This window comes from Cebus imitator, unplaced genomic scaffold (assembly GCF_001604975.1).
Source record: "Cebus imitator isolate Cc_AM_T3 unplaced genomic scaffold, Cebus_imitator-1.0 Scaffold541, whole genome shotgun sequence".
NCBI lineage: Eukaryota > Metazoa > Chordata > Mammalia > Primates > Cebidae > Cebus > Cebus imitator.
The window spans coordinates 920,576-944,604 of NW_016107856.1; the positions used below are offsets into that span (position 1 = coordinate 920,576).

The window sequence follows — 24,029 nt, forward strand, 5'->3', positions numbered from 1 at the left end:
TGTTTTTTAAGTCTTTAGCTAGTTGTATTTCCCTTAAAAAAAAAATTACCACTTTGGGAGGCTGAGGCAGGCGGATCATGAGGTCAAGAGATCGAGACCATCCTGGCCAACATGGTGAAACCCCGTCTCTACTAAAAAATACAAAAATTAGCTGGGTGTGGTGGCATGCACTTGTAGTCCCAGCTACTTGGGAGGCTGAGGCAGGAGAATTGCTTGAACCCAGGAGGCGGAGATTGCAGTGAGCCGAGATTGCACCACTGCACTCTAGCCTGGCACCTGGCGACAGAGCAAGACTCTGTCTCAAAAAAAAAAACAAGAAATTACTTTCAGCCTTGACCAAAAAATATCCTTCCTTTTTGTATGAGTTGCTATAAATCCACTTGTGTGTATTAAATGTATATCTAGTATTTATTGACAACTAACCTACTTGCCATACTCCTTCCCTCTTTCAACTTATTTTTCAAATTCTATGTATGATTTCAAGAAGCTCTCTGTCCTGACATCCTTGGTTTTGCTTTATTCAGCCTCTTTTCATCGGTTATGCAGTTTGTCGCAGACATTTTCTTCCAGTTGTTAAAATTTTGCTTTGTGTTGCTATTAAGTTTGTGTTATGTATATTTTATCTCAGCGATAAGGTCACAGATCATCTTATCTAATTCTTAATTTTCTCCTGTAGAGATAATACAGTGTTCATTCCAGAGCTGGTATACATTTATATATGTTCCTGAACTATTTCTTAAAAAACTGTGTGTTCTTTTAGTTCCTCATTTCTTATCTGAGGCTACATGAGGTACTTATTTATTTAGTCAGACATATAGCAAATATTTATAGAGCACTTAATGTTTGCCAGGTACTGAGCAAGGAATCAAGGAGGCAAATATGAATAAAATTACAGTCTAGTAAGAGAATCAGGTATGTAAACAGTTGTGTGAGAAAGAATCATATGGATGTCATATAAACATGGGCATTAAAAATAGGAAAAATTGTTTTATGTAAGCAGTTCTGACAGCAAATAGGTGAATTTTCTACACTGAGCAATTCTCCAGTTCTCTGGACACCAACTGGATGTCCTACAATTTAACTCAATTCTTTTTAAAATTTTAATTTTAAAATATTTTTTATTGAGACAGGGTCTTGCTCTGTTGCCCAGACTGGAGTGCAGTGGCACAGTCATAGCTCACTACAGACTCTATCTCCCAGGCTCAAGCAATCCCCCCAACCTCAGCCTCCTAAGTAGCTGGGACTTGCTGGTCTTGAACTCCTAAACTGAAATGATTCTCCTTCCTTGGCCTTCCGAAGTGGTGGGATTACAGGTTGAGCCACGATGTCTGGCCAATTTAACAGAATCCTGACGCTAACTACCTGGAGTTAGCACAGGTTGCCACAGGTTAAGGGCTCAGTTCCCAAAGCCTGCCTCCCACTTCAGTTGCCAGTTGCAGGTCCCAGATTGTGACCTGTAACTTCTAAATGGCTATAAGTTGAGGGTTCTCACAATCTCCTCTTGAGGCTTGATAATTTTCTAGAATGGCTCACAGAAGTTAGAAAAACACTCTTTACTAACACTTCATTAACTTTACATCCTTTATTGTAAAGCATATGTGGGGCAAGCCAAATGGGAGAGACTCACTGGGTAAGGTATGGGGAAGAGTGTGGAGCTTTCATGCCCTCTCTAGTTGAACTAGCTCCTTGTGTTTGCTAACCTGGAAGCTCTCCAAATCCCATTGTTTATGGGTTTTTATGGAGCTTCACTATTGTTGGCATGATTGATTAAACCATTAGCCATTGGTGATTGCATTCAATCTCCAGCTCCCTCTCTCCTACCTGGAGGTTGAGGGATGGGGCTAAAAATCCCAACCCACAAATTATGTGGTTGATTTCTCTGGCAGTCAGCCTCCATCATCCAAGAGTCATCTCATCAGCATAAACTCAGCTCCAGGTGGAAGGGGCTAATTATGGATAACAAAAGATGCTTTTCTTTTCCCCCCACCACTCAGGAAATTCCAAGGGTTTTAGGAGCCCTGTGCCAGGAAGCAGAATAAAAACCAAATATATTATTTCTTATTATATCACAAATTCACAGACATATTCTTGGGGGAACATAGAAGTAACCAGCAGTGCTGCTAGTGGCAATCATGGGAGGCTTTATGCAGTAATACTTGATTAAGGAATAAAGGGTATTAGATTATGTTTCAGGAAGTGACGGTAGGATTGCAGGGGACATCTTATTGTAGAAGCCCTCATGAATCAGTAAAATTTTAGGAAAGAAAAGACTGGAAAAACCACAACAAAAATGTAGTGCCCTCGCCCACCAGGCAAAAAAATTTTAAATGAATTAATGATCTTCACAGCTGCTGAAGTAAAGGGGGCAGGTGGGAATGGATCTCATTTCCATGGTAGGTTGATTATGAAAGGAAGAGATGATGGTCCCTTTTTTATCAGGAAGTGTTTTGTGTTCAAAAAGGTAGACAGTAGTAAAAAGGGAATAAAAATCGGAAAAAGTTTAAATATTTTAAAATCTTGAGGATCTACCAGTTAAGATCTCTATCTTTCTCTGTGTGAGGCTTTAGGAACAGAAAACCAAGAAGTAGTGGGAATATTAGGAACTATTCAAGTTAAACATGTTAAAAGACTTAAATTGAAGAAAAGCAACAAGGAGAAGAGCTGGAAGGAATGAAGAAGTATAGAAGTGTCTTAACAAGTCAGAATATCTCCAGACACCAACAAGGAAATAGGGAAGAAACTGGCTGTGAAATTCGTAAAAACCAGGAACTATTTCTTGTAGACAAAATTTGGCATGAACAGTGAAATAGTAAAGCCCAGAGAACCACAATGATTTGAAAGACTGAAACTTGTCCCTGAACCAAATGTTGGGAATTTAGATGTTTCATTATTTGTGTTACTCAGAACCATTTCTTGATTGGCCTCATTGTTTTTAGTCTTTTTACTGCAAGACTGTGATTTTCTCCAGTCTGGGAATCTGCCAGAGGAGCGGGAACTTCCCAGTTGAATCTTACTAGTAACCACCTGGAAGATATTTATTGAACAAGTGTCACATCTATAATCTTGTGTATTTAGAAACCTTAAGCATGCATTATTATGTTTTAATTGGAAACAATACAGGCTTAAAAAAAAAACCAGATTGTTAGCTCCATCTGAACTTTTCTTAAGTACCACAAAATTAAATTTGTCAGACAAATAGACATTTGAATCAGAGATTCCAAAAGCATTTTAAATTTAGAAACCTAAACTCTTTTAGACCAGATCACATTACCAAATAAAGTGATTAATGTGGTTTCAGATGTATAATTAAATGTTTGTGCCTTGTTGGTATGGGCCCAAATGAAAAAAATATAAAACATACAAGTTTGCCAAATACTGGTATGCCTTAAACATTTCCTGAAGGCATTTGGTGATGAAGTGTAAATATATCTAAAGAGAGTTTCGTCAAAGGTAATGTGCAGCCAATCTGACTAGTTTGAAGAGGTTTGGGTTACTGAATAATCATCACACAGAAAAAGAAAATAAACTAAATGGACTTAGGAGGGTTAATTTTTCTTACCTTATTGATGTTTTGTGGATGGTAAAGAAGGCATCTAGTTATTTTTGGCATAGGATTCAAGGAGCTGTCCCACTTTGGGTGGTCTATAAAAATAATAACTCTAGGCAGCAGGGAATGGCTAAACAGGACAAATATGAATTGGTTAAAAAGGAAAACCTCTTCTTATTACTTATTGGAGTTAATTCTATAATTATTAGTCATATTTTATTGTTGAAGAACCTGAAATTTAACCCAGGTTTAAAAAAAATTATCCCTACAAACTCCTTTTCTATTATACTATAAAGTGTTATTATTTTTCCTACCTTAAGATTAAGAAAGCGTAACCTTTTGTTTTTGGCAATATGGTGGGCTAAAGTTACAGAGAAACTCATTGCAATTTAACACACTAGAAAATGATGGATTAAAAAATAAATCAAAACTTCTATTTCCTGGCACAACTGGAGACAAAGTAAGGGCTTCCCAGAGGCCAGAAATAATAAAAGATAACATGAATCTGTAATAGTAAGCTAGCTTTGAAAGTGGTACATGTTCTGGATATAGTTCCTGATCCTTGTGGCCTAGTGTCTGGGGATGGGAAAGAAAGCTCTGGACCCAAGTAAGATGGGAAGTCACAACTGAAGGCCCCTTTTCCTCTACCCAAATAAAGCCAGAACTTATAAAGAATGACATTCTTCGTTGCCAAAAGAAGGGAACAAAAGTTGTCGTACCACACGGGGAGACTGTTATTAAGTACCAGTCTTGGTTTTGGCTTTAGTTAGAGCGGAAACAAATAAAAAGTCTTTCCTGATAATCTTTAAGCCCCTGACTCATGCAAGTTTGAGGCTACATTTATACTACTAGTGTGATTCCCCCCCAAATCAAGCCAAAAATGCATTTTAGGTGGGCTTATGTTGGTGGTACCTGTAGGCACCTGAAGGAAATTCTTCTCAGAAGAAACACTTTAAAAAAGAAAGTGTCCATCCTAGAAAAATTCCCACAGATAGAGAGCCAATTGAACATGAGCACATGTCTGCCTCTTCCCCTCAAAAGTCATTAAACATACCAGGAAACCATGCCACCATGAATAAGGGTTAGAAAATGTACACTACAGAATCATGCTCTGAAAGACTATAGATGTTTCAGTTGTCAGATAATATAAAATATATTAAAAGAGGGAATTAAAGTCTGGCAAAGGAACAAAAGACTACCAGAATTGACCAGAACATTTTGGAAACAATTCTGGAAATAATTTAAGTTAAAATTACAAAAACAGTGACCAGGTTAAGACAACAAAATAGGTATACTTGAAGAAAGAAATAGTGAATGGAAAGATGGATTAGAAGAAATTATATAGAACTTAACACAGGGAGACAAAGAGGTGGAAAATGTGAGAGATGTTGGACAAGACGTTATGCCAGTATATCTAAGTAATAAAGTAACATTCCCAGTAGTGAGATGTGATGGCATCTGCAGCTCATGATGGGATGCGCTGAGAAGGGCACACTATCACTTCTATGATATTCTTATCCCCCAAAATGCATAACCTCAATTGTCTTTAATTTTATTATTTTTATTTTTAGAGACAGGATCTTGCTCTGTTTCCCAGGCTGGAGTGCAGCAGCATGATCACAGCTCACTGCAGTCTTGAACTCCTAGGCTCAAGCCTCGTGAGTAGCTGGTACTCTAGGTACATGCCACCACCCCTGGGTCATTTTAAAAAATTTTTTTGTAGAGATAGTGTCTTGCTATGTTGCCCAGGCTGGTCTCGAATTCCTGGGCTCAAGTGATCCTCCTGCTTTGGCCTCCCTAAGTGTTGGGATTACAGATGTGAGCCAGCATGCCCAGCCTCACTCTGGAATCTTAAAAATATTGCTAAATGCGTCCTACCCAGTCTGGTAGGATAGATTGAAGGCATTTGTTTATAAACAAAATATTTTTCCCAGGTGATTCTGAAGTATGTCTAGGGTTGAAAACTGTTGTGTATGGTTTTGTATTTTTTTCTTCCTATACATTAGCCACTATGGAAATTGTAAAAGCACTTATTCATTAGATTATAAGATAATGTATGTAAGGGAAGTTTTTATTAAAATATCTGTAGACAGATACCTCTATATAGATAGGTTTGTCTTATATACTTGAGGAAATTTGTGGACGTCTGTTTTGGACAGAGTAGGAGCCACAGCATAATCCTGTGAGGGGAACTTCTTTCTGGCACATAGGATTGCAGATGATAAATTCCTTTGTTATGTTTTCCCCTTTCTATTTTAAAGGTCACTATAGTCATCCTCCTTTACTGCAATACATAAATGAACATCCTAAGGAGGTTTTACATATGTTTTAGTTAGGTCTTAAAAAATTAACAAATGTTTGGAATTGACAGGGCTTTTACCTGTTTTTATTCCGGTTTAGTGCCCTCACTGGGTCTGGAATCTTTATGGTTTGAGACATCAGACTTGGATGAGGAAGGGTAAATCATGCTACTAGTGGGCCAGCTACTCTGTGGTTTTCTTATGAGACTGTGCTTTAAGGAAAAGGTAACCACAGAGCATATGGCATTGAGTTTGAGTCATCTGGAACTGGTTAGAAGTAAAATGCTTCTATTCCAGCATTCTCTAAGTTTGTCAGCTTTTCATTATTTTATAGGAAGAATTCTAGCTTCTTATCCTGAGATGAGCTTGTTCCCAAATCTGGTTTCAATTTTTTTCGTTGTTGTTCAATTGTTGAGCACATTTCACCATATGATATCACTATTGGCTGTAGGTTAAAAGTTACTGTGTAACTTAAATGTCAGAATTCAAACCACCAAGTATACATGGTTTTGTTCAGCCAGAGTTTTAAATGAAATCTAATTTGAGTTTTTGGCTAAAAATACTTTCCACATTTATCAAAGTGACACATGAACTGAAGAAATACAATGTATCTAAGTACCAGGTGTTGTTGAATCTGCAATTGCAGGAGGGTAACAGAGCCAAAGGCAGTCTTTTCCGCAAATAGTCTAATTTATTCATGTTTGTCAAAAATGTGTCTGCGCAAAGTAATTGGTTCTCTTTTCTCTGTAGATTTCATCCTTTGTTGAAAAAGATGTCTTAGAGCCTATCAAGCACAGAGCTGGGTTTTGAGGGCCTGGAAAATTCTGTTGATGCTTTTCACTAGTTTTGGCTTTCATGTGAGTTGTATATAGGGAAACTTACAAGGAGCATCCCAGTGGCTTTATCATGTATCACTTGGCTACTTTTCCCCCACACTTCATTGTTGTTGTGAAGGGGAAGGCAGTTGAAACCAGAAACCTACATCTCTTGCTAACTTCAGAGATTAAAAGAGATAAAGTAGTAACTTGTGCTTTCTACAGAGAAGGGGTCAGTGAGAAACTAGGCCAGATGAGAAAACTACTTTCAGAGTTTGAATTGAATAATTTGATATGTTCTTCAGACCATACATCTTAGTTAACGTAAAACAAGGACTAGAGGGTGGTTTGTGTGAAGTAGCCTTCTCAGCCACCATTTTCAGTACTTAATAATAGTCAGGTGGAATCATGCTGTGTAAGCTCTGCAGAATATAAATAAAAGATATAAACATTAATTTTGTAAAGTGAAGGTCTAGCCTAATATTAAGGTAGTATAGATACCTTAGAAACTTCTGAATATACAGAAGTACATATGTAATTATTATATATTGCTTAGGCTTCTAGGCAGTTTGCCACTCATGCCTTTTTTGTCTCCAGATTGAGCTGTTTTGTCACTTCAGGAAGCATCTGAAACATACATTTTAAGTGTCATTCTACAAATTGTTCTTACTTGATTTATGACTAATGTCAGTATGAACTGTGGGTGTATGCCATGCCTTTGAACTTTTGGTGTCTGTGTGTTCTGAACATAAATTGGCATCAGTATGTTATGCCCATGGTCAATTTATCAGAATTCATGGCCTCTGAGAAACTAGAATTAGGGAATGTACAGATGATCTATATACCTTATATTACTTTCTGTCTCAGCTCTTTTCCATAATTCTCAATAAAGCACATTTCTCAATTACTTTTATTTTTCCTTCCCCCCCCCCTTTTTTTTTTTAATAAATTAGAGAGTGAGAGCTAAATGGAAATAAGGCAGTTGGAAGAAAAGAGGATGAAAAAAGATGAAGATTCTTATTTCTGGAATAAGCTAGGTTGGCTGTTGATAACCATGTGTGCTTGGGTAGTGAAGGTAGCTAGTATTCTCTGCTTGTTAGGCCATTATTTATCAAACACTAAGTACTTTTTATGCACCAAATACTAGTCCAAGTATTCTATTTAATATATGGGTTAATTCATTTGTTCCTCCTGGTGCCATGAGGTAGGTATTATCCCCACTTTACAGATGAGGAAACCGAAGGCACAGCTGATATGTGGTAGAGATCAGATTCACAGTCTGCCTGTGAAGCCTTGGCTTAATCACTGACAGCGCCACAGCCACTCAGGCAGAGGAAGGCAGCTGGAGGAGTTAGGACTCTATCTAGTAACTCTGCCCATTCCCCTAAAGCTTAGGATTGGCTGTGATAAGGGAAAGTATCTTATGAATTGACTGAATTGATGTATGTATAACAGAAAAGAGAGATTGTATTCAAATTCACAGCCATGCTTTTTGGCATTTAAAATAATCAGAGGATACCTTTCTGTAGTGAGAAATATGCAAAAAGTTGTTCACACACACTTTTTATATTAAACATTGACTCAGTGATATCAGCAATCTAATAGCTATAATGTATCTGTTATCTAATACTGTGGAACAAACCTCCCCAAAACCTAAAGGCTTAAGACAACAGCAGTTATTTTGGTAAAAAATTTGCAAATTGGGCAGGATTCAGGAGCGACAGTTCTTCTTTGCCTCCGTGGAGTGTTAACTGGGGTGGCTTAGGTTGGAGGACCCACTTTCAAATTGGCTCATTCACACGGCCAGCAAGTTGGTGATGGCTTTCAACTGGGACCTTAGCCTGGGATGTGGGCCAGGGTTCTTGGTTTTTCTTCATCTGGACCTCTCCACAGCTGCTTGGGTTTCCTCACTGTTTAGTGGCTGGGTTCCAAGAATGAGCATCATCTATTAGAATAGTGCTTGCTTTATAATTGCTTATTGAATGAATGAAAGAATCTCAGGTTGTTTTCTTGCTCATTTTGGCCCATTTGGCAAATAGCCACTGTAAAGTGCAGGTTTCTTCCCAGAGCACAGTAATCCCTGGCTCTGAGAACTGCTATTTAAAGGGTTCTTTTATCTTGACTTAAAGGTCTATTTCTTCATTTAACCACATTTATGTTTCTAATAAATTACTCCCAGTTACTACCAGGCTCCAAAAATCATCTGTGAGCCATTCAGTAAACAGAGAAAAGAAAACCTTTTTAAAATTTGGAAACTACCTTGAAAACTCCCATTATTTCTGCTTTTAGCCTCAGTTGCATTAAAAATTAGCATAATGTTCTGTTCCTGGATCTGGAAGTTGTGTAATAGTAAGTTCACCACCTGCCATTCTTGAGTTGTGGGTTAGTTTCCCTAAAATGTAGATGGTGCATAAAGTTTGTTTATTTTTTGAAAAAGGAATACCTCCTATGAACCAGGAACTTGGAACACCCCTTAGCTTAAGGTTCTAGTGAGAAGAGCGACAATAAACATAAGTAAAATGAGAAAGTTATAAATTCTTTGAACAAAGGGATAAAGCATAGTAGGGTAAATGGTTTTACATGTGGAAGGGTAGTTGTTGGGACTATAGTTTTATTTACTTATTTTTAATTTTAATTTTTTTGAGACAGGGTCTTGCTCTGTTCCCCAGGCTGAAGTGCAGCAGTGCAATCAGAGCTCACTGCAGCCTTGACCTGAACACAAGCGATTGTCCCACCTCAGCCTCCCGAGGAGCTGGGACCACAGGCACACTCCATCACACCCAGCTAATTATTGTATTATTATTATTATTTTTGTAGAGATGAGGTTTCACTGTGTTGCCCAGGCTGATCTCAAACCCCTGGGCTGAAGCAATCTGCCCACCTTGGCTTCTCAAAGTGCTGTGTCCCCTGCTGGGACTGTAGTTTTAAATGATGATCAGTGTAAGGCAGATGTTTGTGCCAAGGCTTAAAGGAGAGGAGAGGGTTAGCCATATGGATATCTGGGAAAGAGCATTCCTGGCAGGGGAACAGCCACTGCAGGGATCCTGGCTTGGAAGCGTGTCTTGCATGTTCAAGGAAAAGCAAGGTGCTCAGTGTGGCTTGGCTAAAGTCAGAGTAGTAGGAGATGATGTCAGAGAGGTAAGTAAGATACAGGGAGGGGTCAGTTGAAGTAAGACTTTGGTCATTTTAAAGGTTTGGGCTTTTACCATGATAGAAATGGAAAGCCATCAGAAGGTTTTGAGCAGAGGTGACATAATAATCTGATCTAGATTTTAAAAGGATCACTTTAGTTACTCTGTTGCCACTAGCCTGAACCTGGTAGGCAGGAAGACAAGCGTCTTGCCCTGTGTCATCTCTGGACTTTCTGAACCATGTTCCCATCTGTTGTCTCATTTGAATCTCAGGAAAACCTTGTGAATTATTTGTTATTTTTCATGTTTTACATGTGAGGAATTGGAGGCTTAGAGAAGTTGACCAAGTTTCCCAGGCATACTCAAGCGAGAAGTCTCAGAGCAACATCTTGAACCCAGATCTCCTGTCTTTAAATTTTGTGCTCATTCTACTATTTCACATTAAAGCCTGAAGATCTCTATGGTCTTTTCATCTTAAAGTAATTTCAGCTTTTTGTGTGTGGTTCTTGGAGGCACAGAGCAGCAGCAGCATGCAATTTCTTTTGAGGACAAGAAACAGTTTGATTCTTACCTGCTGAGATGGCTTAAATTTGAAATTGACCGACTTGTACCATAAGAAAGCAGGTTTGCAAGGAGTAGAATAGACTTGGAGATGTGCCATTTTTTGTTCAGCTACTTGGTATGAAGACTGAGTATCTGAAATCACATTGTAAGGATTAAGTGGCTTCATAAATAATGTAAAACAGTTGTTGGCTTTTAGAATTTAATAAATGAAGAAGTAAGGTAACAATTCTTGTAATACTTTTTCCAGACTTTCGGGGAAATTGAAGTCATTTGTGTTTTATTAATCCATGCTTTTCAGGACCAGTGGCCCTTAATATGAGCAAGGTTTACTGGTGTAATGATTATTTTGTGGCATAAAACTATTGTGACTCTTGTGGGCTAGCATGTTTCTGATCATAGAGACATAGAAACTTCTATTTTTAAAATATTTATAGCTTGTTTTAAACATATTGAATAGAGCCTGATTTAAGCTAATTATAAAAAGTTTGGTTAGATTGCTTTATTAATATTATGAACTAGAAACAGTCACCAAATGCACAATCATTATACTAATCCTTACCATGACTGAGTCATTTCTTTGAGATGTTGGAAATTTAGTTTTTCTAAATTTAACAAAAGGGGACATTTGAATGATGCAGAAACATTCATGTCAAGAATCTAAAAGCTCATATAAACAATGATTTTCTCATACTCTTTTGTACATTTGACTGTTACAAGAACTGTCAAATTCCTCTCTTAATATTTGTGGTGTCACAGTCATACTAAAACAATCTTGAATTCTGGCAGTGAAATGAAGTTCTTACCTGTCTTTCAAATATTAATAAAAATAAGGAAAATACAAATCTGTAGTTATTCAGATGGTTAAAATCAGTTTCTGTGGGTCACTTCATCGAGTTCAAGCATTTAACTTTTTTTTTAAGCTGAATTGGACGGTCAACTTGTCTGTAATTTAGCTTAAGAGAAATTCCATTTTAAGATAAAAAAAAAACTACAGGGAATGGAGGCCAAAAAATAGTAACAACCAAAAACAAACAAGTGAAAAACTTTAAAAGATTCTTAGCAAAATTTATTGATATATTACCTCTTCAAAATATATTCCAGCCAATGGATAGATAATAAAATTGAGACTCAGACTATTTGGATCCTAAATTGTGCTTCATCATGACTCCCTTGTTGAAAACACTTTATTGATTCTGTGTAATGTAAGTAAGATAATTTTTGTGAAGCTCATTGAGTCTGAGCTCCTTGACTCAAAAAAGGTTAAAAGTTACAGAAGTAGCTATGGTTAAGGGTATATTGTCATTACAATGTGATGATCATTAGCAAAGTGGGCAGTGGGAAAAGTAGTGACCACTTATGAGCCAAAGCAATCAACATTAAAACTTGATTTCCAGCAAATAGAGCTGCTAAGTGGTTACAGAGCAGTCTGGGTACAGATGGGATAGACTAAACTGATAGTTAAGCTGAAAGCATTTGCCTGTTAACAGGCATGAATTGTGAGTTGAAATGCTAGTTTTCTTAGTGTTAGTAAAAACATTAAAAGAACAAGGATTAGTGGAAGGGTTCTTTACAAACTTTAAAGTATCAATAGCTCTGAATTAACGCAATTTAGAAATCATCCGTAAGTCATACAAATAGCCACTTTTGTTTGTACCCTTTCGTGTCCCTCCTAACTCCCCCAGTCCCTCTTTCCAAATTGTCCACTTCTGTTGAATCCATTGTAAAAAATGTGTACCTTTTAGGGAATTGAGATAGGAAAGATGTTATGAAAAACAGGGTTAGTTTAGAATAGTGGTTTTCAAACATTGGTAAAGTCACCTAGACTAGTAAAACCACTGTGGAAACCAGTGTGGAGACTCCTTAAAGAACTAAAAGTAGAACTACTATTTGATCCAGCAATTTCACTATTGGGTATCTACCCAGAGGAAGTCATTATACAAAAAAGATATTTGCTCACACATGTTTATAGCAGCACAATTTGCAGTTGCAAAAATGTGGAACCAACCCAAATGCCCATCAATCAACAAGTGGATAAAGAAACTGATACACACACATACATACATACATACATACATACATACATACATACACACACATAATGGAGTACTACTCAGCCATAAAAAGGAATGAATTAATAGCATTCACAGCAACCTGGATGGAAGATTGGAGACTATTATTTTAAGTGAAGTAACTCGGGAATGGAAAACCAAATATCGTATGTTCTCACTCATAAGTGGGAGCTAAGCTATAAAGAGGCAAAGGCATAAGAATGACACAGTGGACTTTAGGGATTCATGGGGGAAGGGTGTGAAAGATAACACTTTACAAATTGGGTTCAGTGTATAGGGAGATGGGTCCACCAAAATCTCACAAATCATCACTAAACAACTTGTTCATGTAATCAAATACCACCTGTTCCCCTAAAGCCTATGGAAATAAAAAATTAAAAAAAGCAAGATAATTATTAATACAGTTTTTGGTGAATCACTGAGTGACAGTGGTTATAGTGGTGGTGGTTTAAATTAAGGAATAAATGTTTACAAAGTGAAGGGAGCACCTCCTACCACACAGTTCAAAAACAATTACAAATATGGCAGGTTTGCTGAGAGCTTTCATGCATCGTTTATTGTCATGCACTTGTATACTGTACACATTTTTATTTTACAATGACTTGTATTCATTTTCCAATGCATTTATTTCATTTCAGGGTGGTAGATGGCGGGAGACTATCCTGGCAGCTCAGCACACAAGTAAAGAATTAACCCTGGACAGGGTGCCATCCCTTTGAAGAGTGCACTCACACACATTCCCCACACTCATGCAGACTGGGGTAATTTAGATATGCCGGTTAACTTAACATGCACATCTTTGAGATGTGGGAGGAAACTGGAGTACCTATAGGAAACCCATGCAGACTTGGGGACGGTATGCAAATACCACACAGACAGTGACCTTGACTGGGAGTTGATTATTTTTTGTCATCAGTGTTATCACAAAATGACATTGCATGAACCAGTATTATTTGAAGATCTGTAATCTGATCTTTTTATCTTTCATCTTTGAGTCATTAGCACCAAATGTAGTTCTTGGAACATAATAGGTATCTACTACATGAATAAATGAATAGATGAATCATTCATTCTGGGAAATGTGGTCAACATAGTGCAGTGATGGAATTCCAGTCCTGAATCCAAATCCTGACTTTATTAGTTATTTAGAGCATAACCTTGGGCAAATTGTTTAAACTCTTTGAGCCTTCATAGTATGTAGTAGGCACTCAAAAGTAGTAGCTACTGTTAAAATATACTGTATTCGCATCCGAGAAGAGCATTTAACATTCTTGTGATATCTTAGTGATCAAGATGGGAAATTTTGGGCTGGATGATATTTCAGTTAATTCATAAGTACATAAATCTACATTTTTACAGATTTAAAAGGAGCTCCTTATTTTAATAACAACTCAGTAGAGGATATTGATGGCATGCTGATACTTTCTTGGAAGAATTTCTTTTGCTAATGAGGAGCCTGAAAGTTCTTGATTGATTAATAGGCAAATGTTTTAAAAATAATTGATATAAATTATTCAGCTGGATCCTGAAACTCAGTTACATAAATTCAGAGTTGAAGGTGGGATAGGAAGAAAAGTAAATAATCGTTCAAAATCCGTTTGTGAGAAAGGACTTAGGGTTTTCATTAAACTGAGCTCAATGTAAATAGAGTGTGATATAACTGCCAGAAAAGCCTATGTGATAATCGACTGCGTCAGTAGAACAGCAGTGTCTAGAACAAGTGAAGGAATTATCCTTTTCCATTCTGTAGTGGTCATACTACCTAAGAAGTACTGTGGCCAATTCTGGACATCACCTCTGAGGAGCATATTGATAGGAGAGTGACCAAATATGCTAAAGGAATCTTGGAATGTGCTGTAAAGAGGAACATGTGAAAGAATCAAGAAACTATAATCTTAAAAAAGAAAGCCTGGGGTAAAGAGGTTGTTAGATGTCTTTGGACTTTAGAAGAAGTCTTGCTTAGACTTGTTCTGGATAGCCACAGAATCCATAACTAGTATCGAAAGGTGGAAGGTTTTTTTTGTTTTTTGTTTTTTAAAAAGGAAGCACATTTCTAGTTAAAACAGGGAAAACTCTTAATAATTAGTGTGATAGAATTCCTCTAAGTTATTGGCAGGATCAGGGAGTAAGTACTTCCACCAAACAGGAACATTAGTATATGGAGATTTCACTAATATGGTGGAGGGGTCAGTAGGGGTTGAAATAATTGAGATTCTGTAAACTTAGGGGAAAGTTCTTAACTTTGATTTTATTCATAGCTTACTTTCATAAGTCAAATTTTTGGCACTATGCTTGAAAGAAAAAGTAAACACTTTTTAAAAAGTTAGTTTCCAAAAGAAATAAAATTTTTTAGTTATCATCACACTCTTCATTTGGCTTCCCTCCCAAATTGCTATTGTTTACTGCTTCTGTCATATTTTCTTAAATACTCGTTGGGGTAAGTTTTCTTAAGTTTAGTTAGACATTCCACTAGGCTGCTTACCTCGTTTGTAGCAAGGTTTATAGAAACTATAATTTTGAAAAAGAACGCCTAGGTAAAAGGGGTGTTAGCTGTCTTTGGACCTTAGAAGAAGGCCAAAGTGTGTGTGATCTGTGACTGCTCAGGTAAACATTTAGTCTAAAAGATACAGCTGTAACAAAATATAGCCTCAGTTTTAGCAAAATTAAATTTTATGCAATGGCTTTAATTGGTAGTACACCTTTGAAGAGTTAGCAGTATCCCTAAGTGCTACAGCATACCATGTGAGAATCACTAGGTAGCAGTGATTTCTGGGGGTGAACAATTGAGGAAAATGGGAAACATAATAAGGGATCAGAAAAAGATTATAGAGAGATGTATCTGCTCCCTGTTTTCCCCTAACATTGATTTCCCCAAATTTGGAGGCAAACTATGTCTCAAAGCACTGCTTTTCCTTTAGAACCACAGGCTCCTTAACTACCCTTTTTCATTAACTTTACTTCCCTCTTGCATTTTATCCCTCTAAATAGAATCTTTTGCTCTTCTCTAGGGAGATTGCCTTTGTGTTGAATTTTAAGAAGATTATGAGTAGTGTACATTATGTGGGTTGCATCATAGAACAAAGTGCGAACACACACACACAATCTTATTGATGAGCCAAGTTCCTATGCATGATTAATGAGTTAAAAGTGTTAAGGCGAGGTGGCGGGGGGGACCAAGAAGGCTGAAAGGAAGCTTTTCTGGAGTGCAGCTCCCACTGAATGAGACACAGAACCAGAGCAATATCCATGTCTCTGAGTGAGGTACCAGGTTCGTCCCAAAAATACTGGTCGAACAGTGGGATTAACCCCCAAAAAGGCAGGAAAAGCAGCCGAAAGGGGGCGAGCCAAGGCAAGGCGGGGCAATGTCCCACCTGGAAAGTATCTGGCATGGAGGATGGGGAGGGGGTGGGGGGCATCACCCCCTTGGTACTCCGAATCAGACAGCAATTCACTCCTAGACTTTGGCAGCACACAGACCAGGAAAACATCACCTGGCTGAGGACTGCCCAGAGTTGCAGACCCGGGCGACAGCCCAGGCTGGCAGCCCTGGCCAGACTGGTACCTTGTCAGTGCCGACCAGGGCAGAGAGTTGGACTAACACCTAGAAAGCTTGAGAAAAGGAATTTCCTGTCCCACAGAAGACGGAGTTGAAAGTGGGGAGGGGGAAATGGCCAGATAGGCCCCACCCCCACGAGATCCAGCAACCAAATCCCTCCCCTGGGAGAGTTTTGCAGTTAACGCATCAGACGGGGCTCCATCTGGGAGCAGAGGGCTTGGCAGAGGGAAAGAAGCCTGCCATTGGAAAGGTGGGGCTAAGCCGACTGGCATAAGTGGAAACCAGGCAAAGAATAAACAGCAGCCTGCCTGAGTCCAAGGCAGCCCAGCAGCGCCTCCACAGGCAGACAATGGACAGAGTGTCTCAAGTGGCACACTGTTACCTGCGTTAAAAAAAAAAGAAGAAGAAAAAAAGCCTCATACGGGAGAAATAACCTCAACTTTAAGAGAAAGGATGTCCACTCAGAGAAGATGGGAAGAAAACAGTGCAAAAAGGACAAAAACATCAAAGTCCAAAATGCCTCTCCTCCCCAGAGAGATCACAGCGACTCACTAGCAAGGCAGCAAAACAAATCAGAAAATGGTTGTGACGAGCTGACAGAAGAAGGCTTCAGAAGATGGGTAATAACAAACTTCTCTGAGCTCAAAGAACATGTTTTAGCCCAATGCAAAGAAACTAAGAACCTTGAAAAAAGATTAGACGAAATGCTTACTAGAATAACCAGCCTAGAGAAGAATGTAAACGACTTGATGGAGCTGAGAAAAACAGCACGAGAACTTCCTGAAGCATACACAAGTTTCAGTAGCTGAAATGATCAAGCAGAAGAAAGGATATCAGAGATTGAAGATCAACTCAACGAAATAAAAAGAGAAAGCAAGAAGAGAGAAAAAAGAGTGAAAAGAAACGAACAAAGCCTCCAAGAAATACGAGATTATATGAAAAGATCTAATTTATGCTTGATCAGTGTACCCGAATGTGATGGAGAGAATGAATCCAAGCTGGAAAACACTCTTCTGGATATTATCCAGGAGAACTTCCCCAACCTCGCAAAGCAGGCCAATGTTCAAATACAGCTAGTGCTTGACTTACGACCACGGTCGGGACCGTGGACCGGTCGTAACACGATTTGGTCGTAAGTTGAGTAGGCTATATGTACAGTTGAAATGGTGCACACGGAGATGGTAGTGCTGCCAGAAGCTGGTCCGCACTGTCGTACGCCCAGCTGGGCAACGTTTGCGCTGCCAGACACAGAGCAGTCGTGGCTAGCGATTGTGGTCGTAAAGTCGAATGGTTGTAAGTTGCATAGGTGGTAAGTCGATCAATACCTGTACAGGAAATACAAAGAACACCACAGAGATACTCCTCAAGAAGAGCAACCCCAAGGCACATAATCATCAGATTGACCAGGGTTGAAATGAAGGACAAAATGCTAAGGGCAGCCAGAGAGAAAGGTCAGGTCACCTATAAAGGAAAGTCCATTAGACTTACAGTGGATCTCTCAGCCAGAAGAAAGTAGGGGCCAATATTCAACATCCTTAAAGAAAAGAACTTTCAACCCTGAATCTCATATCCAGCCAAACTAAGCGTCATAAGTGAAGGAGAAATAAAATCCTTTACAGATAAGCAATTACTGAGAGATTTCGTTGCCACCAGACCTGCCCTACAAGAGCTCCTGAAGGAAGCATTAAACACAGAAAAAAACATCCAGTACCAGCCACTGCAAAAACAAACCAAATGGTAAAGACCAACAATGCAATGAGAAAACTGCATCAACCAATGGGCAAAACAAATAACCAGTAACAAAATGGCAGGATCAAATTCACACATAACAATATTAACCCTAAATGTAAATGGGCTAAACACTCCAATCAAAAGACACAGACTGGCAAACTGGGTTAAAAAGTCAACACCCATCGATGTGCTGTATTCAGGAGACCCATCTCACATGCAAAGACACACATAGACTCGAAATAAAGGGATGGAAGAAGATCTACCAAGCAAATGGAGAGCAAAAAAAAGCAGCGGTTGCAATTCTCATCTCTGATAAAATGGACTTTAAACCAACAGATTAAAAGAGACAAAGAAGACCATTACATAATGGTGAAAAGATCAATACAACAAGAAGAGCTAACGATCCTAAATATATATGCATCCAGTACAGGCGCACCCAGATACATAAAGCAAGTTCTTAATGACCTACAAAGTGACTTAGACTCCCGCACAATAATAGTGGGAGACTTTAACACTTCACTGTCAACATTAGACATATCAATGAGACACAAAATTAGCAAGGATATCCAGGACTTGAATATGGAACAAGCAGAACTGGAACAAGCAAACCTAATAGACATCTATAGAGCTCTCTGCCCCAAAGCCACAGACTATACAAAGCCACAGAATATACATTCTTCTCAGCACTACATCACGCTTACTCTAAAATTGACCACATAATCGGAAGTAGATCAACAAAATAGAGTGCTAGCCAGATTAATAAAAAAGAAAAGAGAGAAGAATCAAATAGCTGCAATGAAAAACAGTAAAAGGAATATCACCAGTGATCCCACAGAAATACAAACTACCATCAGAGATTACTACAAACAACTCTATGCACATAAACCAGTAAACCTGGAAGAAATGGATAAATTCCTGGACACTTGAACCCTCCCAAGACTAAACCAGGAAGAAGTTGAAACCCTGAATAGACCAATAACAAGGGCTAAAGTTGAAGCAGCAATTAATAGCCTACCAACCACAAAAAGCCCAGGTCTAGACAGGTTCACAGCTGAATTCTACCAGACGTACAAACAGGAGCTGGTACCACTCCTTCTGAAACTATTCCAAACAATACAAAGAGAGGGAATCCTCCCCAACTCCTTTTATGAGACCAACAACATTCTGATACCAAAATCCAGCAGAGACTCAACAGAAAAAGAAAACTTCAGGCCAATCTCCATGATGAAAATAGATACAAAAATCTTCAATAAAATACTGGGAAACAGATTGCAACAGCACATGAAAAAGCTTATCCATCATGACCAAGTAGGCTTCATCCTGGGTATGCAAGACTGGTTCAGCATACGCAAGTCCATAAACCTAATCCACCATATAAATAGAACCAAAGACAAAAACCACACGATTATCCCAACAGATGCAGAGAAGGCCTTCAACAAAATTCAGCACTTTATGCTAAAAACTCTCAATAAACTAGGTATTGATGGAATGTATCATCAAATAATAAAAGCTATTTACAACAAGCCCACAGCCAATACATACTGAATGGACAAAAACTGGAAGCATTCCCTTTGAAGTCAGGCACTAGACAAGGATGCCCTCTCTCACCACTCCTATTCAATGTAGTATTGGTTTTAGCTAGAGCAATTGACAAGAAAAAGAAATAAAAGGTATTCAAATAGGAAAGGAGGAAGTCAAATTGTCTCTATTTGCAGACGACATGATTGTATATCTAGAAGACCCCATCGTGTCAGCCCAAAATCTCCTGAAACTTATAAGTAACTTCAGCAAAGTCTCAGGATACAAAATCAATGTGCAGAAATCACAAGCATTCCTATACACCAATAACAGACAGAGAGCCAAATCAAGAACGAACTCCCATTCACAATTGCCACAAGAATAATAAAATACCTACGAATACAACTAACAAAGGATGTAAAGGACCTCTTCCAGGAGAACTACAAACCACCGTTCAAGGAAATAAGAGAAGACACAAACAGATGGAAAAACATTCCATGCTCATGGTTAGGAAGAATCAATATCATGAAAGTGGCCATACTGCCCAAAGTAATTTATAGATTTAAGGCTATCCCCATCAAACTACCAATGACCTTCTTCACAGAACTGGAAAAAAACACTTTAAACTTCATATGGAGCCAAAAAACAGCCCGCATAGTCAAGACAACCCTAAGCAAAAAGAACAAAGCTGGCGGCATTACCATGCTGGACTTCAAGCTATACTACAAGTCAACAGTAATCAAAACAGCATGGTACTGGCATTAAAACAGAGACATAGACCAATGGAACAGAACAGAGGCCTCCAGAGCAACACCACACATCTACAACCATCTAATCTTTGACAGACCTGACAAAAACAAGCAATGGGGAAAGGATCCCCTGTTTAATAAATGTTGTTGGGAAAACTGGCTAGCCATGTGCAGAAAGCAGAAACTGGACCCCTTCCTGACACCTTACACTAAAATTAACTCCAGATGGATTAAGGACTTACACATAAGACCTAACACCATAAAAACCCTAGAAGAAAACCTATGCAAAACCATCCAGGACATAGGCATAGGCAAGGACTTCATAACTAAAACACCAAAAGCACTGGCAATAAAAGCCAAATAGACAAATGGGATCTAATTAAACTTCAGAGCTTCTGTACAGCAAAACAATCATTAGAGTGACTGGCAACCAACAGAATGGGAAAAATTTTTTTGCAATCTACCCATCTGACAAAGGGCTAATATCCAGAATCTACAAAGAACTAAAACAGATTTACAGAAAAAAAACAAACAAACCCATCCAAAAGAGGGCAAAGGCTATGAACAGACACTTTTAAAAAGAAGACATATATGAGGCCAACAAACATGAAAAAATGCTCATCATCACTGGTCATTAGAGAAATGCAAATCAAAACCACATTGAGATACCATCTCACGCCAGTTAGAATGGCGATCATTAAAAAATCTGGAGACAACAGTTGCTGGAGAGGATGTGGAGAAATAGGAACACTTTTACATTGTTGGTGGGAGTGTAAATTAGTTCAACCATTGTGGAAGACAGTGTGGCCAATGGAATTTCTAGAAATAGAAATTCCATTTGACCCAGCAATCCTATTACTGGGTATATAACAAAGGACTATAAATCATTCTATTATAAGGACACATGCACATGCAAGTTCATCGTGACACTGTTTACAATAGCAGAGACCTGGAACCAACCCAAATGTCCATCAATGATAGACTGGACGAGGAAAATGTGGCACATATACACCATGGAATACTATGCAACCATAAAAAACGATGAGTTTGAGGCCTTTGTAGGGACATGGATGAACCTGGAAACCATCATTATGCAAACTGACACGAGCAGAAAATCAAACACCACATGTTCTCAGTCATAGGCAGGTGTTGAACATTGAGAACACGTGGACACAGAGGGGAACATCACACACTGGGGTCCATTGTGGGGGACTAGAGGAGGGATAGTGGGAGGGAGGGTGGGGACAGATAACATGGGGAGAAATGTCAGGTATAGGTGATGGGGGGATGGTGGCAGCAAACCACCTTGCCATGAATGTACCTATGCAACAATCTTGCCTGATGTACCCCAGAATCTAAAGTACAATTTAAGAAAAGGTGTTAAGGCTGGGCGCTGTGGCTTATGTCTGTAATCCTAGCACTTTGGGAGGCCAAGGCTGGAGGATTGCTTGAGCTCAGGAGTTTGAGACCAGCCTGGGCAACATACTGAGACATTGTTTCTACTAGATTTAAAAAAAATAAAAAATAAAAATAAAAAAGAATGAGGGGGGCGTGGTGTTACGTGCTTGTAGTCCCAGCTACTCAGAGGGGCTGAGGTGGGAAGATCACTGGAGTCTGGGAGGTCAAGCCTTCAGTGAGGTGCGATTGCACCACTGCAGTCCAGCCTGGTGACAGAGCGTGACCCTGTCTCAAAAAAAAAAAAAAAAAAAAAAGTGTTAAGTAACTATGCAGTATTAGCTTATATGTATATATTTTGTTGTTTTCCCCAAATGCTTATGCCTCTGAATAGGATATACATTGATGAATGAAGATATTAGGGAGGGTAGGGAGAAAGAATAGAAGTTTTTACATATAAATACAAATAGAAGTTTTTAAAAATAATACTTTGTTAGCTTTATCTGATAGCCTACCTTCTGGAACTGTGAAAGGCTAATAATGAATTTGACTAATGAGAAAGAGAATAATTCCTACTTCATTTAAAGTATTCCCTCATTGAAAACATCAGTTTGCACCATCCAGGAGGCCTTCTTAATTCAGTTATTATCTAGTTTAAAATTTGTTTTTAGCTGTGTTGTATTTATTTCTCCTTCATATACACATGTAATTACAGGGTTTTTAAAGCGTATAGAACACTGCTATTGTTTAAACAGTTCTTAAATAAGGTACTTTTTTTTTTTTTTTGAGATGGAGTTTTGCTCTAGTTGCCCAGGCTGGAGTGCAATGGCATGATCTCGGTTCACTACAACCTCCCCTCCTGGGTTCAAGCAGTTCTCCTGCTTTGGCCTCCCAAGTAGCTGGGATTACAGGCATGTGCCACAATGCCTGGCTAATTTTGTATTTTTACTAGAGATGGGGTTTCTCCATATTGGTCAGGCTGGTCTCAAACTCCCAACCTCAGATGATCTGCCCATCTTGGCCTCCCAAAGTGCTGGGATTACAGGTGTGAGCCACTGCACCTGACCAATAAGTTGCTTTTATACTTACAAAAATTGTTTTTGATATGTGCAGGATACCAAGCTAGGGATTTGAACACATCAGTACAGTATTTGAATTTCTGTGCCTAGCATTTTTGTTATATGCATGGATCTACAAAAGAATTGTCATTTGTTTCAGAGCTACATGTAGCTAGGCGTATGTGTGACTTACTTTTATTTTTATTTCAGCTGTTATTTCCTGTTTTTTATTTTCAGCATGTTGGAACAGGATTCCAGGAGAATGAACCCTAGTGTGAGCCCTGCAAATCAAGGGAGGCATCTTCTAGGCTTTTCTGCCCAAGAAGAGCAGGACACATCAGATGGTATCATCCAGAAAAACAGCTACAGGTTAGATGTCATGCATCTATCTTTTGGTCTAAGTGATTTAATGAAGTTGAAACACAGAATTATCCTTAGTATAACATTGCATCTAAATTGTTCATGTATCATTTTGACTAGTAGAACACATAAATTACTGAAGCTATTAATAAATTTTACTTTTAATATTCTAAAAATAAATTTACTTTGAAACCTTTTGTAGTTTTAATCTTAAAATCTCAATTTGTGTGCTTTAATATACATATTGAAATACCTACAATGTATACATGTTATATATTGTGTCTTCAATAGTTATTTTATCTATCATATCTATTACGTGCTTATACATGTAATGCATCTAATATTTGTTACTGTCTCACCTGTGGATGGATATGGTATGGTGGAATAATATTATTGAACCTATTTTCAGTCATTAGGTAAACTCGTTTATACTCATTTATTGTGATCTTTATTGATTCATTCCATTGTTGCAATTTAATAATGACTTGATAAATTTCCATATTGCTTGCAAATAGCAAAAGACTTTAATTGTATAAAGTGCAATTTCTGTATTATGTTAACTAGAAGAAGGTATAGTGGACATTTTTATAGTTGTATACTTCTGATTAACATTTCCCTGTGTTATGTAGAATTTCTATTAGAGCCAAGTGGAGCCAGGTCCTTGACTAACAAGGCAAAGGGAGATCACAGCATGGTAACCATTGCAGAGTATAATACTTGAAAATGATTACAGATTTGTTTACTCTTGTCTCTCTAAGGATTTATAGGCTGAGGGCAATCATTCTTCCTGATTTTTGCTGTTACATCCATACTATTGAAAGGTGATTACCACAATCCTGCAGGCTTGTCTCCACTTTGGCCTTCCTGAAGAAACTGTTATTTTTGTGGAATGCTCTATGCTAAGTCAATGGAGGACCAAAGGATTTTATGGTAGTAGCTGCAATGCAACATAGCAGTGATTGTTGGAAAACGTATAACATTTCCCGCTTTTTTACATGCCAAAATTTATCATACTTCTTAAATATTGATCTTGATGATTTCTTAACAATGTTCTTGAATATTGGTAGAGTTTAATAGTATCTTTAATTTTGCTAAATGATTTGTCCAGGTTTGCCTTACATATTCTATGATTTTGAATTCTGTTATTGTCCATGATCCATCAAAAACTAATTTTTAAACTTAATAGCCTTTGGATTTATGAGAGTTGAGATAGCTTCTTTGTTTTTTTTTTTTTTT

The 24,029-nt window shown here is 38.2% G+C and overlaps 1 protein-coding gene across 3 annotated transcripts in view; it reads left to right on the forward strand.

Annotated features, from left to right (window-relative positions):
* Nucleotides 1–24,029, forward strand: part of ATF6 (activating transcription factor 6) — a 197,304-nt gene that overhangs the window by 58,572 nt on the left and 114,703 nt on the right. For all 3 annotated transcript variants that reach the window (XM_017515079.2, XM_037733668.1, XM_037733669.1), the window contains exon 10: nt 22,671–22,802. In XM_017515079.2, coding sequence (XP_017370568.1) covers nt 22,671–22,802 — 132 coding nt within the window. The remainder of the gene's footprint in view (nt 1–22,670; nt 22,803–24,029) is intronic.